At 49.1% G+C, this 16166-nt stretch overlaps 2 protein-coding genes across 5 annotated transcripts in view; one reads left to right on the top strand and one right to left on the bottom strand.

Moving 5' to 3' along the window:
- Positions 1-2200: 2200 nt before the first annotated feature.
- LOC117096537 (synapsin-1-like) overlaps positions 2201-16166 on the bottom strand; it is a 32228-nt gene continuing 18262 nt past the window's right edge. Inside the window, exons 3-5 of the mRNA XM_033233950.1 lie at positions 10561-10687; positions 5857-6854; positions 2201-2232 (exon numbers count right to left, since the gene is read on the bottom strand). Of these exons, the coding sequence (XP_033089841.1) occupies positions 6010-6854; positions 10561-10687 (972 nt within the window). The 3' untranslated portion in view covers positions 2201-2232; positions 5857-6009. The remainder of the gene's footprint in view (positions 2233-5856; positions 6855-10560; positions 10688-16166) is intronic.
- TPST2 (tyrosylprotein sulfotransferase 2) overlaps positions 6094-16166 on the top strand; it is a 65180-nt gene continuing 55107 nt past the window's right edge. For 2 of the 4 annotated variants that reach the window (XM_033233077.1, XM_033233081.1), the window contains exon 1: positions 6094-6196. The gene's annotated coding sequence lies outside the window, so the exon portion shown is untranslated. The remainder of the gene's footprint in view (positions 6197-16166) is intronic. The other 2 variants (XM_033233079.1, XM_033233083.1) reach the window with 2 other exon arrangements.

Here is a 16166-nt window from a genome sequence, read left to right as displayed (position 1 = left end):
TACAATCCCAGCATTTTGGAAGGCTAAGTTGGGAGGATCACTTGAGCCCAGGAATTTGAGATCAGCCTGGGCAAGACAGTGAGATCTTATCTCCACAAAAAATAAAAAATAAGCTGGGTGCAGTGGTGCATGCCTGTAGTCCCAGCTACTATGGAGGCTGAGGCAGGAGGATCCCTTGAGCCCAGGAGTTCCAGGCGGCAGTGAGCTATAAATGTGCCACCACACTCCAGTCTGGGGAACACAGCAAGACCCTGTCTCTAAAAACAAAAACAAGGCCATACACGATGGGTCGCGCCTGCAATCCCAGCACTTTGGGAGGCTGAGGTGGGAGGATCGCTTGAGCTTGGGAATTCGAGACCAGCCTGGGCAACACAGGGAGACCCTGTATCTACAAAATATTAAAAACTAAACACAGAGTCCAGATCTTCTGGATCACTTTCATCTCACAAGCTTTTTTTTTTTTTTTTTTTTTTTTGAGGCGGAGTTTCACTCTTGTTGCCCAGGCTGGAATGAAATGGCCCGATCTCGGCTCACTGCAACCTCCACCTCCTAGGTTCAAGTGATTCTCCTGCCTCAGTCTCCTGAGTAGCTGGGATTACAGGCATGCGCCACCATGTCTGGCTAATTTTTTATATTTTTAGTAGAGACGGGGTTTCTCTATGTTGGTCAGGCTGGTCTCGAACTCCCAACCTTAGGTGATCCTCCCGCCTCGGCCTCCCAAAGTGCTGGGATTACCACTACACCTGGCCTCACAGGCACTTTAAAATGTGCATATTAACATCACTGAAACAAGATATGTACACTTGGCAAAATAAACACCAGAAGAAAATAACAATTAAAGTCATTTTCTATTTAATGTATTGTTTTGCTAATTAATTTACGAATAAACAAAATGCCTTGTAATAACAATGGAGGACATATAAAATTATAAGCAAAAAATAAAGAATAAAGACTAAAAGAAGCAAGTGAAAGAAAATAACATGTAGTAAGGCTGAGAGCGAGTGTGACTTAGGAACCATAAACCTGGTGTTCCTTCCATGGGTCCTAGTTTCAACATATCTCTCAAAACACGAGCATCTCACCACCTGGAGCAGAATTTCAGAGCTTAAAGATAAGCCACACTTTGGCCTTCAAACCAAAACTAAGGTTTCATTTCATCAGGTGTTCCACCCAAGAAATGATGATGAGTCCACATTCAATATTGACAGAAACCAGAGAAGCTGGACTTCCCAAGGGGCTATGTTGCCTTCGGCCTTTTTGGGGGCTTCTCCAAGGCAATTTTGACTGCATGGGTTTGGCTCTAAATGCTAGCTTTTTGTTTGTTTGTTTGTTTGTTTGTTTTGTTTTTTAGCTAGAGTCTCACTCTATTGCCCAGGCTGGAGTGCAGTGGTGTGATCTCAGTCCACCACAACCTCCGATCAAAATATAACACAATTGTTCTCTGGTCACTCAGAATTTTTATACTTATTGAAAGAATTATTTTCAACTTATTTAGACATAACAGATATTTTTCTGGGTATCAATCTGATAAGTCCTATAAAAGGTAAACATGCTAGAAGTCCATCTGTTAAGTCAGTTCTAAAACCTCTTTGTGGCCAGGCATAGTGGCTCATGCCTGTAATCCCAGCACTTTGGGAGCCTGAGGCAGGTGGATCACTTGAGGTCAAGCAGGTTCAAGCAGGAGTGTCCCTAAACACTGGCTTTAAAATACAAGGCCTGGGGAAATTGGGGACTTCATATTGTTTCAAGGCTAGATAGATCCCTGCCTGTGAATCTTTGAGTCTTGGGCCTTTGGAAAGGCAAAGCATCTTGATTATGAGAGAGCAGCTCTCATTCTCATCGACAAGAGGCAACCCATAATCTTTTAGACATCGGAGCATAAGCCCAATGCTGGCAGTGTGTATATGTGGGGTGGAGGCAGGAGGATCACCCAGCGGCATTGAATGCTTTTGTGCCAGCATGCGATGCTGATAGATACACAGCAACTGGGCTCTGGGGAAAAGACATGGTTCCAGGGTGCCCTGCGAAGGTTCTAAAGAGATGAGCCTTGTTAGAGCCACACTGCCACGACAGCCAATCGCCTGGGTCAGGTACTCAGGATCATTGACTGCTTTGTAAAGCCTGGATCCCCAGCTAGAACAATAATACTACACCCTTCCAGAAGGAGAAGAAAACCTGCCCACTTACCTTTACTTCCTGCCCACTGCCGAGCCACTGCCTTCTACCAGCGTACTAGAAAGGGTGAGAGAGACCTGAGTTTGCATTCCAGCTCTGACAATTACCAGCTATTATCCTTGGCCAGATCAAATTATGTGATAGAGCCTCTGTTTCCACATCTGTAAAGTGGGAGTAATGATAATAAAACAGCAAACGATTGGAAAGGGTAAATGATCATCTTGAATATAATAATTATAAGGCACTTAGCACATAGCAAGCACCTGAATAAAGTGTTTTTTGTGGCTGGGCACAGTGGCTCACACCTGTAATCCCAGCACTTTGGGCGCCCAAGGCAGGTGGATCACTTGAGATTAGGAGTTGGAGACCAGCCTGGCCCACATGAAGAAATCCCATCTCTACTCAAAATACAAAAATTAGTCAGGCATATTGGCGTATGCTTGTAATCCTAGATACTCAATAGGCTGAAACAGGAGGATTGCTTGGATCCAGGAGGCAGAGGTTGCAGTGAGCCGAAATCACACCACTGTACTCCAGCCTGGGCAACAGAGTGAGACCCTGTCTTAAAAAATAAATTAATAAAATTAAATTAAATTAAGTGTTTTAAAAAATTTTTAATTAAAAAAAAAAAGTAGAGACAAGGTCTCACCATGTTGCCCAGGTTGGTCTCGATCTCCTGGGTTCAAGCTATCCTCCCTCTTCAGCCTCCCAAAGTGCTGGGATTACAGGAGTGAGCCATTGAGCCTGGCCTAAAGTGTAATTATTGATATAGCATCAACATCATCTTCTTGAATGTCAGAGCTGGAAAGAATTTTTGGATCAATGTGTGTTATGCTACATCCATTCTTCCTGCTTTTGACAAATATTGACTGAAGACCTCTTAAGTAGTGGGTTTTGCCTAGATGCTGGGAAGATAGGCTGGGGAGGAAGACAGAAGAGGTATCTGCTCTAGGTGTTTCTGGCTGAAGATGCAGACAGGAGGAATGAATTATTTTGCCTGCCTTCAAAGTCACATCAAATTCCTGGGCTGCATGGTCTGGTGTCTGGTTCACCAGGATGTCCTGAGGGGCAGTTAGCCTTCCTCAAGGAGGTGACAGACAGATTGAGACCTGGAAGGGTTCACTGAACTAGAGGTGCTGAGAGGAGCCCCAACCTAGACAACAAGACGATCATTCTGATCCTCCTCCTTAGCCTCTCAACTGAGATCTGCCAATTCTGTCTTCCAAACATCTCTGGAACCAAAACGCCCCCTCCATGCCCACATCCCCTCTCTGGGTTCCTGAATTATTTCAACACCCTCCAAACCAGTTTCTGCCTGTTTCTTCTTCATGCAGCAGCCAGATGGATCTTTGCAGAAAGTCAGGCTCACCATGCCCTTCCCTTGCCGAATACCTTCCCTGTCTCTCCATCACCACAAGAGAAAAACCCCGACTCCTTCCCACGGCCCACAGAGCTCTGCAGCATCCAGCCCTGCAGACACCTCTGATCTCTTCTCTCACCTCCACCACATCCTGTCCACTCTGCATTTCATGCAAGGCCCCACACTCGCCTCCTTCCTGCTAGGCCTTTGCACCTGCTGGTGCACTCTTCCAAGCATCGCCACCCATGCCTCTGGCATGTATACACACCCCCGGCCCTCCCTTCCTGACCAGGTTAATCTCTGTTGCTCCTGCCTCATCAGTTACAGGTGCTCACTTTACTGTGGAGGCTTGTCAAAGGATCTAGCTTCCCCAGCTTGGACACAGGACCCTTGTCACCCTGTTAGCTGCTGAATCTGTGCCTAGCACAGAGAGCTCAGGGAATGCCATTGCTAGAATGTTATTAAACAAATGCCTCCATTCAGACCTCTTCCTCCGATCTCCATTTTGTTCATCCACAAAAGGACATCATAAAACACCCTGCTGGTGTTTAATCTATGTGTCTATCAGATCAGTCATATGAAGTCTCTAACATGCACGTAATAAACACTGTGTAATATTATTGTATTGTTTCCAGACCAGTCATGGCTGGCTCCATGGAGGCAGCATTATCAGTGCCAGCATTTTCCATATGGTAGGCACTATTTGTCGGACACATGAATGAATTAATGAATGACCAATGAATGAACACATGGCTGTCCATGTGCAAATTACTTAATATCTGTGTGCCTTAGTTTCTGTGTGTGTGTGTGTGTGTGTGTGTAGTCACCCAGGATGGAGTGCTGTGGTGTGATCTGCACTCACTGTAACCTCTGCCTCCTGGGTTCAAGTGATTCTCATGTCTCAGCCTCCCAAGCAGGGGGAATTACAGGTGAGTAGCACCATGCCCCGCTCATTTTTCTTTTCTTTTTTTTTTTTGAGACCAAGTCTCGCTCTGTCACCCAGGCTGGAGTGCAATGGCGCCATCTTGGCTCACTGCAACCTCTGCCTCCTGGGTTCAAGTGAGTCTCCTGCCTCAGCCTCCTGAGTAGCTGAGGTACACGCCACCATGCCCAGCTAATTTTTGTATTTTTAGTAGAGATGGGGTTTCACCATATTGGTCAGGCTGGTCTTGAATTCCTGACTTGGTGATCCACCCGCCTCAGCCTCCCAAAGTGCTGGGATTACATTTTTTTTTTTTTTTTTTGAGATGGAGTCTCATTCTGTTGCCCAAGCTGGAGAGCAGTGCGATCTCAGCTCACTGCAACCCTTGCCTCCTGGGTTCAAGCGATTCTCCTGTCTCAGCCTCCTGAGTAGCTGGGACTACAGGCGTGTACCACCACACCCGGCTAATTTTTGTATTTCTAGTAAAGACAGGGTTTCGTCATGTTGGCCAGGCTGGTCTCGAACTCTTGACCTCATGTGATCCACCCACCTCGGCCTCCCAAAGTCATTTTTGTATTTTTATTAGAAACGAGATTTCACCATTTTGGCCAGGCTAGTCTTGAACTCCTAGCCTCAAATGATCCACCCACCTCGCCTCCCAAAGTGCTGGAATTACAGGTGTGAGCCACCGCGCCTGGCCCAGAAATTTATTTTAAACGGATAATATATACATGTGACAAATAGAAAGTTAAAAGAGAACAAAGAACCAAAGTTCACAGTGAAAAGTAAGCCTGCATGCCTACCCTACATTTTCTTCAGGTATTCAATGCACAAGCATATGATGTATAGATAGGCCTATTATTTTTCCAATTTTACACATGAAGAAGCAGAAGCACCGAAAGGTTATAGAACTTAGACTGTGCTGAGATTTATCAGTCAGGAGTTTTACTTCATTTATGTATATCAGGGTTTCACAACCTTTACGCTATTCGACATTTTTTGCTGTTTTTGTTGTTGTTGTTGTTGGGGTAGTGGCAGGTCGGCGGTGGAAAGGGTGTCCTATGCACTGCAGGATGTTTAGCAGCATCCCGGGCCTCTACTCACTAGATGCCAGTAGTGCCTCTCCACTTCCCCAGTTAGGATAACCAAAAATGTCTTCAGAGATTGCCAAATGTCGTGGTGGTGGAGGTATGTCAGGGCAAAATCCCTGATAAATGGATAGAATGTGATATATCCACAAAAACCCCCTCCAAAATCACTGGTGTGTATGAATATACATCAGACCACTACTTTATTTTTTCTGTGTTTAACACAAACAGTAGCACAAATACACCCCGCTGCGGGTCTACTTTTCTTTTCTTATACCACTTTTTGGTGATCATTCCACTTCATTGCTTACGGGCAGAAAGGTACTTCTCTTAAACAGAACTGTCCGGGAGAAGTGGTGAGCTGCCCGTCCTAGGTGTAAGTCATGGGGCAGACAGGGGCTTCCAGGGCGGCGGGGCGGAGCTCCCGGGGCGAGCCTCCGGGAAACTCCCCAGCCAGCCTCTGCTCACCTCGCGGTCCCGAGGCGCAGGGGAGGGGACGAGGCGGGGCGGGGCCGCGTCTCGGGCCCGCCCCCGTACGTCACGTCGCCGCGGCCCCGCCCCCGCGCGGGCACCTCCCCCTTCCCCGGCCGGGGCTGCTGGAGAGCCGGGAGTCGCTGGGCGAGCGGGGCTTCCTCGCAGCGCCTCGCCACGGTAGGTGGCCCTGGGGCGGCGGAGCGGGGGTCCTGGGGCTGCAGCCGGGGGCGCGGGCTCAGGGCCGTGCGGGTCGGCCTCGGGCGCCTGGCAACCCTCCGTCCTGGCGGCTGCCTCCGGGCCCGGCGCGACTGCTCGGGCTGCGGGGCTGGGAGCTGGGATCTGGGAGGCAGGCAGGCGGCGCGGGCGGGCGGTTCTGGGATCCGCACCCGCTCGGCGTCCCGAGCGCTTTCCGCGGGGTGCGGCACCCACCGGGCCGCGGTTACCGCGCTTCCCGCTTCGGACCCAGCGCCTGGGAAACGCTCAGCGTCTGTTGGGGGGGACCTGGCGGGGAGGGCGGCGCGTCCCCGCCTTCGGAGTCTCCAACCCGGCCCAGGCGCGCGGGGACCCCCAGGCGGGCGCCGGGGCGCGTGGAAGTTAACTTGCAGCAGCCGTGGAGTTGCGCGGAGCGTCAGAAGTGGAGGCGTTGGCGGCGGAAATCGTCGGCTGGGGAGGTGGGCTCTGGGAGCACGGGGTTGGGGAGCCCTAGTGAACTTGGAGGTCACTGGTGAGGAGCGGAGAGGAATTTGACCTGAGGATCCCACCCCCGCCCCCAACCTCCCTCCGTAACCTATGCTTCTCAGTGTGAGCTGGATGGGAGGTGCCCGGAAAGCCGGGACTGGGAGGGGTAGCAGGGGACGGGGAGCGTGGGCTCAGAGGCTGAGCACGCCTGACCTGGCAGAGTCGTTGTTAGGTGGGACAGAGGTCGAGGTCTGGCATTCCCACTCAAAGGCCCGTTCCCTAGGGAAAGAACCATCCACTTCAGCACAGCCATTAGAAAGAACCGTGCCTAACATCTTGCCCCCTTCCCCTTTTACAGATGGGGAGACTGAGGCTTGGAGAGGTCACCTGCCCGTGACCCTAGGACCCACAGCTAGGATGTGGCAGAGCTGAAACTCACTCACAGGCCTCCTGACTTAATGTCCTATGGGGATGTTGAGGAGGCCGGTTGGTGAACTCCTACTTATCCTACAGAAGCCCCCTCAAGCAGCACCTCTTCCGGGAAGCCTTCCCTGACATTCTCCTGGTATTGTTGGGTGCTTCCTGTTTTGAACCCCACAGAGGTAGCCAGCCCTTTTTCTCACTTCCCAACAGACATTCCCTTGCATGTGTGTCTGCCGGACGGGGCTGTGGGTGGACACCTCTCCCTGGCCTCCATCTGATAACCCTTTCACCTCAGCAGGATGGTCTGATGGTGAGGGTAGGCTTCTGGATTTGAACAGATCTGTGACTCACACCTGGATTTAGTAGTGATGTGGCCCAGGCGACCCATTTTCCTTCCGATTTAGCCTCAGTTTCCATAACTGTAAAGCTGGGTTTATTTCATTGTCCTAAAGGAATTGTTGCATCATTTCTGAATCCCCCCACCCCACTGAACCCCAATTGTATTATTATTTACTTAATATATATCTTTGTATCACCTGATTTTTAAAAATCTCGTGCAAACTTTTTATCACAGCTTTGTTGAAATACAGTTCGCATACCGTACAATTCACCCTTTTAAATTATATGTTTCCGTAGTTTTTAGGATGTTAAGAGTTGCGCAGCCATCACCACTGTCTAATTTTAAAACATTTTTGTCATGCCCAAAAGAAATGCTGTTTCATGGTCACTCCCCAATCCTTTCTTCCCCTATCCCTTGGCAACCACTTACTCACTCTCAAATTTTCTATGAATTTGCCTGTGCTGGACATTTCATATAAATGCAATCATATACTAGGCAGCCTTTTGTATCTGATGCTTTTCACTTCAGAGAATACATGTATCAGTACTTCATTCCTTTTTGTGGCTGAGTAATATTCTATTACGTGGATATACCACATTCTGTCCTTTTGTCAGTTGATGGGTGTTTGGGTTGTTTCTAATTTTTGGCTATGATGAATAATACTGCTGTGAACATACATGTACAGGACTTTGTATGGACAGACATTTTCAGTTCTCTCAGGTATATTTCTAGGAGTGGAATGGTTGGGTCATAAGGTAACTTTAGGTTTCACCTTTAAAATTATTTTAAACTTATCTTATTATTCATTTATTTATTTTGTAGAGATAGGGGTCCCACTAGGTTGCCCAGGCTGGTCTCGAACTCCTGGTCTCAAGCGATTCTCCTACCTCAGGCTCCCAAAGTGCTGGGATTATAGGTGTGAGCCACCGCACCCAGGTTTAACCTGTTGAGGACCTGCCAGACTGTTTTTCCAGAACAGCTATACCATTTTATATTCCCACCACCAGTGTATGAGGGTTCCAATAATCTTAAATACATTTAGTGTTCTCTGCAGCAGTCATAACCCTTGAAATCACTGGCTTTGATGTGTTAGTTACAAACTGTTTTCAGGCCGGGTGCGGAGGCTCACACCTGTAATCCCAGCACTTTGGGAACCCAGGCGGGCAGATCACCTGAAGTCAGGAGTTTGAGAGCAGCCTATCCAACATGGTGAAACCCCGTCCCTGCTAAAAATACAAAACTTAGCCAGGTGTGGTGGTGTGCGCCTGTAATCCCAGCTACTCAGGAGGCTGAGGCAGGGGAATCCCTTGAACCTGGGAGGTGGAGGTTGCAGTGAGCCAAGATCAATCACACCACTGCACTCTGGCCTGAGTGACAGAGCAAGACTGTGAAAATACTGAAGCAAGGGGAGGCAGTGTAGGACCCAGTGGCTTACAGAGCCCACCCCAGGAGCTGGCACACAGTATTAGGACGGGGTGAAAGGAAGGTGGAAGCTGCTCGGATCTTCCCCCCCAGGGCGGCCTGGAGCCCCCTTGCCAGCTGAGGCTTTGTGGAAGCCAGAGAGACCCTCCATGGCTCTCCTAGACTGTAACTGAAGGGGAAGACTTGTCCCTTGACCCCCAAATTAAGTCTGGTCCTGCTCAAACTCTATCTGGACCCCCCACGCCACTCTGAAGGTGACCTCTCTGGATGGCCACAAGAGTGTCCTATGTGAGTTGCTGCTTATCTCAAGAGGGGCCACCCCCCAGGCCTGAAATGAGCAGTCCTGAGTTACAGACGCTTCATCTGTGAACATTCTGCACATACAAAAAAAACATCTTCCCCCTCCTCTCAGCATCTTCCCCACCCCTAGGACCCTGTGTTTCTTCCTTCACGCTCTTTGCTTCAGCAAGAGGCTGCACCGGAAGAACTCAGGTCAGAACTCAGCATTTTCACAGAGGAAGAGTTCCTTGAAGGTAGTTAGTTCACCCCAGCTTGAACCTGTACTCTGCTGGTTCAGGAACTTAAACCAGCACTTATCTGCATGTTCCAGTTTCCTGACAACTTGGTTCATCTGGGACAGCTGCTGTTTGGGAATGGCGTTAAGACCACGCTTCCCAGCCTCTGTATCTGGCACCTCATGATTTTATTCTTTTTTGCATACTTGCCTTTCCTTGTCCTTTTAAAATCCTGAATTCCTGTGCCTTAAGAAAGCAGCCTAGGCCTGGTGCTTGACTCATGCTTATAATCCCAGCACTTTTGGAAGCTGAGGTGGGTGGATTGGTTGAGCCTAGGAGTTTGAGACCAGCCTGAATAATGTAGTGAAACTCCATCTCTACAAAAAATACAAAAATTAGCCAGGCGTGGTGGTGCGCACCTGTATTCCCAGAGAGTCGGGAGGCCGAGGTGGAAGGATCGCTTGAGCAGAGGTTGCAGTGAGCTGAGATCGCACCACTGCACTCCAGCTTAGGTGACAGGGCAGGATTGTAGGGTGTTAGGTCAGTACACAAAAATCAATTAAATATTTATTAAAAAGAAAGGAAAAGAAAGCAGCCTGGGGACATGGAGACGGGGTGGGAAGGCTCCCTAGGCAAGGAACTGCCCCTCTCTGGGTCTCGGTGTACCCTACTGAGGAATGAGCATAGACCATTCAGAACTAAGATGTGGTGGCACCTTGGGATCGGTTAGGCTGTTGAAATGTATTATTGATGTGACTTTGTGGGTTTATTTGTAGCAAGAGTGGCAGGTCAGATATAGCTTCACAGCCTGGGGTTGGTGACCAGAATGTACCTTTTTGGAAACATGAGTGTGGCTTGTGTGGCTTTGATGCCCCATGTGGCACCAGGGAAGCTTCTCTGGATAGCGGCAGCTCCTGCTCCCTGACTTGCTGCCTATTCCTATTGCTTGGAAGTCCCTTTGCTCTTTGAGGACCTGCATGTACCCTGTCTAGGGCCCCTCCAGAGGTCTGGGATGACTGTCCCCTCCCCTGTCACTTCTCGGGTCTCCCCCACCCTGGACTGCAGCCAGGGGAGGATTTGTGGGAATGATTCATTCAGAGCTGCCTGAGATCTTGGCCAAGCCCCAGAAATTGCAGGGAAGGACCTCAGAGGGCAGTGCCCACAGGCCCTAGGGAACGTCTGGGGCTGGTGGCCCGGGGAGAAGCTTCTTATCCTATGTGCTCCGATGGCAGGCAGCCAGTCCATCTGCCGAGAGACTTTTTGTATCAGTAAGACTTCTGACCCGGGCTTCTGCAGCCAGAAAGCAGGCAAGCAGCCCAGAAAGCAGGCAGTGTGATAGGGAGCTAGGGGCACTGGCCTGTGTTAGAATCCGGGTACTCCACATCTTTCTGGGGCTGTTGGCTGTTTCTCTATGCTTTGGTTTTCTCATCTGCTGAATACAGTAGGACCTGTCTCCCAGGGGTGTTGGATGGAAGGGAATGGTGGTAAAGCACTTACCCTGGTACCAGGCAAAAGCTGAGGCCCTGGGGTTACACAGGCTCTTTGGAGTTTTGAACGTGTTCCGTTGTGAACCTTGGTTCCTCCATCTGTCAAAAGGCAACAATTATAAATACAGGCAATATCAACAAGGCTTGCTGGGTGCCAGACACTGTTCTAGGCACTCAATGTGCTTTAACTCATTTAATTCCCGTAGCAGGCATAGGAAGTGAACAGGCTGAGGCGCAGAGAGGTGAAGTAATTTGCACAAGGTCACCCAGCTAGGAAGTGGGAGACATAGGATTTGGATCCAGAGTCTCTCTTTTTTTTTGAGACAGGGTCTTGCTCTGTTACTGAGGCTGGAGTGCAGTGGCACAATCATAGCTCACTATAACCTTGAACTTCTGGGCTCAAGCGATCATCCCACCTCAGCCTCTCAAGTGCTGGGGTTACAGACGTGAGCCACAACACCCAGCCCAGACTCTGCACTCTGAATTCTCATTCTTACCCCTCCTTGATATTCCACGTAAAGGCCTAGCACATAGAAAACACACAGAAAGGCCGGGCGCGGTGGCTCAAGCCTGTAATCCCAGCACTTTGGGAGGCCGAGATGGGCGGATCACGAGGTCAGGAGTTTGAGACCATCCTGGCTACCACGGTGAAACCCCGTCTCTACTAAAAAATACAAAAAGCTAGCCGGGCGAGGTGGTGGGCGCCTGTAGTCCCAGCTACTCGGGAGGCTGAGGCAGGAGAATGGCGTAAACTCGGGAGGCGGAGTTTGCAGTGAGCTGAGATCCGGCCACTGCACTCCAGCCTGGGTGACAGAGCGAGACTCCGTCTCAAAAAAAAAAAAAAAAAAAAAGAAAACACACAGAAAATATCAGGTGTTGTTATAACTATTCTGAATAAATATTGATCCACTCTCCATCCCTCTGTCCACACTCCTTCCCTGATGGACAGAACATGCAGGACTCTTGGCCTATAAAGTCCAGATTCCCACCCACTCCTCCCTACTCGCTCTGTTCCTCCCATTCCCACACACTCATGCACAGCAGAGCGTGGAAGCAGCCAAGTCCCAACTCTTCTTCCAAATTGCTGTGTGACATTGGGCAAGGAGCTTCCCCTCTCTGAGCCCCAGTTTCCCTACGTGTTAAATGGGTGAGTTCACCCTGCTCCATGTTTTTTGTTGAGCTCCTGTGCTATGTGTGTGTTTTTAAAATTGAGTCAACATTCAAACATTGCTAGAGAAAAATTCTGATTTCTCATTTCTCTTGGAAACCCAGGAGCTTAGGCCAAACTGGAGTGGCCTGAAGCTGCCCCGTAGATGGCCTGGGCTCTCCTGGTCACTGTGGTTCCCCCCACTCCCCATTGTCACATACGTGTGGCTCTTCAGGGGATCTGAGGATGCCTCAGGCCTGCCTGGTACCACTTGAATAAGCAGTTTCATTGTTTTAAAAACAATTTTTTTTTTTTTTTTTTGAGACAAAGTCTTGCTCTTGTCACCCAGGCTGAAGTGCAATGGCATGATCTCAGCTCCTTGCAGCCTCCGCCTCCTGGGTTCAAGCTATTCTCCTGCCTCAGCCTCCTGAGTAGCTGGGATTACAGGCACGTGCCACCACGCCCAGCTAATTTTTATATTTTTAGTAGAGACGAGTTTTATCATGTTGGCCAGGCTGGTCTCGAACTCCTGACCTCAGGCCGTCTACCTGCCTCAGCCTTCCAAAGTGCTGAGATTACAGGCATGAGCCACCACACCCAGCTTTTTTTTTTTTTTTAATCGAGACAGAGTCTTCCTCTGTCTGCCAAGCTGAAGTGCCATGGTGCTCACTGCAACCTCCATCTCTCGTGTTCAAGTGATTCTGCCTCAGCCTCCTGAGTAGCTGGGACTACAGGCACCCACCACCATGCCTGACTAATTTTTGTATTTTTAGTAGACATGGAGTTTCACCACATTGGCCAGGCTGGTCTTAAACTCCTAACCTTGTGATCCGCCTGCCTTGGCCTCCCAAAGTGCTGGGATTACAGGTGTGAGCCATCATGCCTGGCCACCTTGTTTGTTTTTTTTTTTTTCGATGATCTCCAAGAGCCCTTCCAGTTCTGTGTTTCTAGGACATTGGAGGTTGTCTGAGGCCTCCCAGTACCCTGTCTGCCATTTTAAGCCCTCAAGGCATTTTTTTTTTTTTTTTTTTTTTTTTGAGATGGAGTCTTGTTCTGTCCCCCAGGCTGGAGTGCAGTGCTATGATCTCAGCTCACTTCAACCTCTGCCTCCTCAGTTCAAGTGATTCTCCTGCCTCAGCCTCCCGAGTAGCTGGGATTACAGGCACCTACCATCATGCCCGGCTAATTTTGGTACTTTTTGATAGAGATGGGGTTTCACCATGTTGGCCAGGCTGGTCTCGAACTCCTCATCTCAAGTGATCTGCCCGCCTCGACCTCCCAAAGTACTGGGATTACAGGTGTGAGCCACTGCACCTGGCCTTTTTTTCTTTTCTCTTTTTTTTTTTCTTTTTATTCCTTTTTGAAATGGAGTCTTGCTCTGTTGCCCAAGCTGGAGTGCAGTGGCGTGATTTCGGCTCACTGCAACCTCTGCCTCCCAGGCTCAAGCGATCCTCCCACCTCAGCCTCCCAGAGTGCTGGGACTATAGGTTGGGACTAGAGGTTGTCTCCATTGCATACTCCCTGGGTGAGGAGTTCCTGTCTCTGGGCACTAGGGTGCCATGCCACCTTATCTGTAGGTACAGGTCCCTACCTACCTGTTATTCCCCACAGGAAGATATTTGTTATTGACCACACCATTTCCCAGAAGCCAAGGCTCGGAAATAGTCACTTTCCTGAGGTCACAGAGGCCTGAGATTCAGCACCAGGACTCAAAGCCCATCTGCCCAACTTCAGAGGCTGCCAGTGGAAGTCATGCCTTGATCCCAGCACTGCACAGATAGCCCCTGAGTGACGTCTTCCACTAGAATAAGGACACGTGAGAACCCTCAGCTGGATGTTGGGGTGCAAGATTTAAGAAGCAATGAGGTCCTAGTTGTCCTGGAGTTTATGTTCTGGTGGAGGCATCAGGCAAGAAAAAGTAACCCACATCTCCGACGTGAGATGTCAGCCTATGAAGTTGAGTACTCAGGCCTCTCAGATCTTAACATGTGTACGATCCCCCTGGGGATCTTGTTTAGTGCAGATTCAGTGTTTTTGTGAGGGTTTTTTTTGTTTTTTGTTTTGAGACAGAGTTTCGATCTTGTTGCCCAGGCTGGAGTGCAGTGGTGCAATCTCGGCTCACGGCAACCTCCACCTCTCAGGTTCAAACGATTCTCCTGCCTCAGCCTCCCAAGTAGGTGGGATTACAGATGCCTGCCACCGTGCCCAACTAATTTTTGTATTTTTAGTAGAGACAGGATTTCACTGTGTTGGCCAGGCTGGTCTCAAACTCCTGACCTCAAGTGATCTGCCTGCCTCAGCCTCCCATAGCGCTGGGATTACAGGCATGAGCCACCGTGCGCGGCTAAAGTGTAGATTCTGATTAGCAGGTTTGGGGCAGAGACTAAGACCATGTTTCTAACCAGCTTCCAGGGGCCTCTGATGGTGTTTGTCTAAAGACCACATTTGGAATAGTGAGTGCCTGGGTTAGAAATTGGCAGATTACCACTCATAGGCCACATCCGGCCCACTACCCATATTTGTAAATAAAGTTTTATCGGAACATAGCTATGCTTATTTATTGACATTTTGTCTGTGGCTGCTCTTGTGCAACAAAAGCAGATTGGAGTAGTTGTGACAGAGACCATAGGGCCCACATTGCTGGCCTTTGAAAAGAAAGTCTGCTAGTCGCTTTTCTAATCATCTTTTGGATCCCTGCAAGTTATAAAACTTTGGTTTGGTGAGTGTTAGATGCTAATAAAAATAGTAATGATTGCAGTTAAGATTTGAGGATTTGAGTGCTTTCTGGGTACTTAGCTCTTTACGTTTATTTTTTTCTTAGCTCAATTCTATCATAGGCAATACTACTGTCTCCACTTTACAGGCAAGAAAACTGAATAGAGAGGCTGGGCCATTGGCCCAGAGTTTGTGGACCAGTGAGTAGGTGAGGCCAATTTGAGTCAAGTCGCCTGATTCTTACTGGACAGGAGCTTCTGCCTAGAACTTTTTCCCAGAGCACAGAGAGGGTTTTGTTTAGATTTTCTTCTGTCCCAGAATGTTCTGGTGCCTTCATTTCTTTCTCAATTGATCCTTCTGTTTACTCAACAAATACCTGTGCAGCCTGTGCTGGAAGTTTGGGGACCATGCTGGGTTCTGAGAGGGTGTGGGGACTAGGATGGGGTCCCAGCCCTGCACATTCCGTGGAGTCGTCAGGGACGCAGCACCAGAAGCCACGCAGGATGCTAAGCATCTTGGGGGTTACTGGTACAGGTACTGGAGGCAGTCAGGGAAGGCTTCTTGGAGGAAAGGGTGCAAATGATGCCAGCAGGAGTTAGCTTTGTAGAGGAGGTCAGGAAACGTTTTCCGAGGAGAGAGAATCACAAGTGCAAAAGTTCGGAGGTGTGAGACCCTGTGGCCTGGTTTGGTAGAGTTCAGGACACAGAGACTATAGTGTGTTTGTGTGTGTGTTGGGGGTTGCGGGAATTGATGGTGTTATAATAAAATTGGAGGTCGGCAGGAGTTAAGTCAACAGAGCCTCATTGCTATGCCAAAGGACTTCATTTTGCCCTGGAGGCTGCTGTTGCCTAGTGTGAAGCCCTCTGATGACTTTCTGGAGAAAGCCTCCATTAGGTGCTAACGTGTCTTCAGTGCTTCTCCCCAGACTCCTCTTGTTTAACAAAGATCGGACGCAGCCGCCTCCTTGGGGATCCTTCCTTAGGCTGGCGGCCGACTCCAGCCAGGAGGCATAAAAAAGCATTGCCTCCTTTGATTTTATTTTTGCAGTAATGTTTTAATTAGGGCATGTTTTTAGTTTAATCCAGCGGATTATAGTTTCCCTTGAAAATATGTTTTAAAAATACTGAATCCATTGAACAAAAATGAATCAGATTAAAGGGGGTTCTGGATGTAATTAACATTGGGAAGGTAGTCTTCAGCAGCTTGGAATTTGGAGAGCCTCTCAACAGGTGAGGGGGTTGGGGAGGGCTGGGCCAGTAGTGACCTCTCTCTTAACATTCCCCTTCTTCCCTGGAACCCCAGGGGTCTTGACTGAAGGGCAGGATGGCTGTGTAGCTAAGATGTGGGTGCAGGGATGTAGGTGTCCATTGATGGTGTGGGAGCTGAGGTTCCTGCTCCAGGCTGCTTCTGCTCCTCATCC

The sequence above is a fragment of the Trachypithecus francoisi genome, unplaced genomic scaffold (genome assembly GCF_009764315.1).
Source record: "Trachypithecus francoisi isolate TF-2019V2 unplaced genomic scaffold, Tfra_2.0 Lachesis_group14, whole genome shotgun sequence".
Lineage (NCBI taxonomy): Eukaryota > Metazoa > Chordata > Mammalia > Primates > Cercopithecidae > Trachypithecus > Trachypithecus francoisi.
The sequence above is the reverse complement of the archived record's forward strand: the minus strand, read 5'-3'. Positions and strand labels throughout refer to the sequence as shown.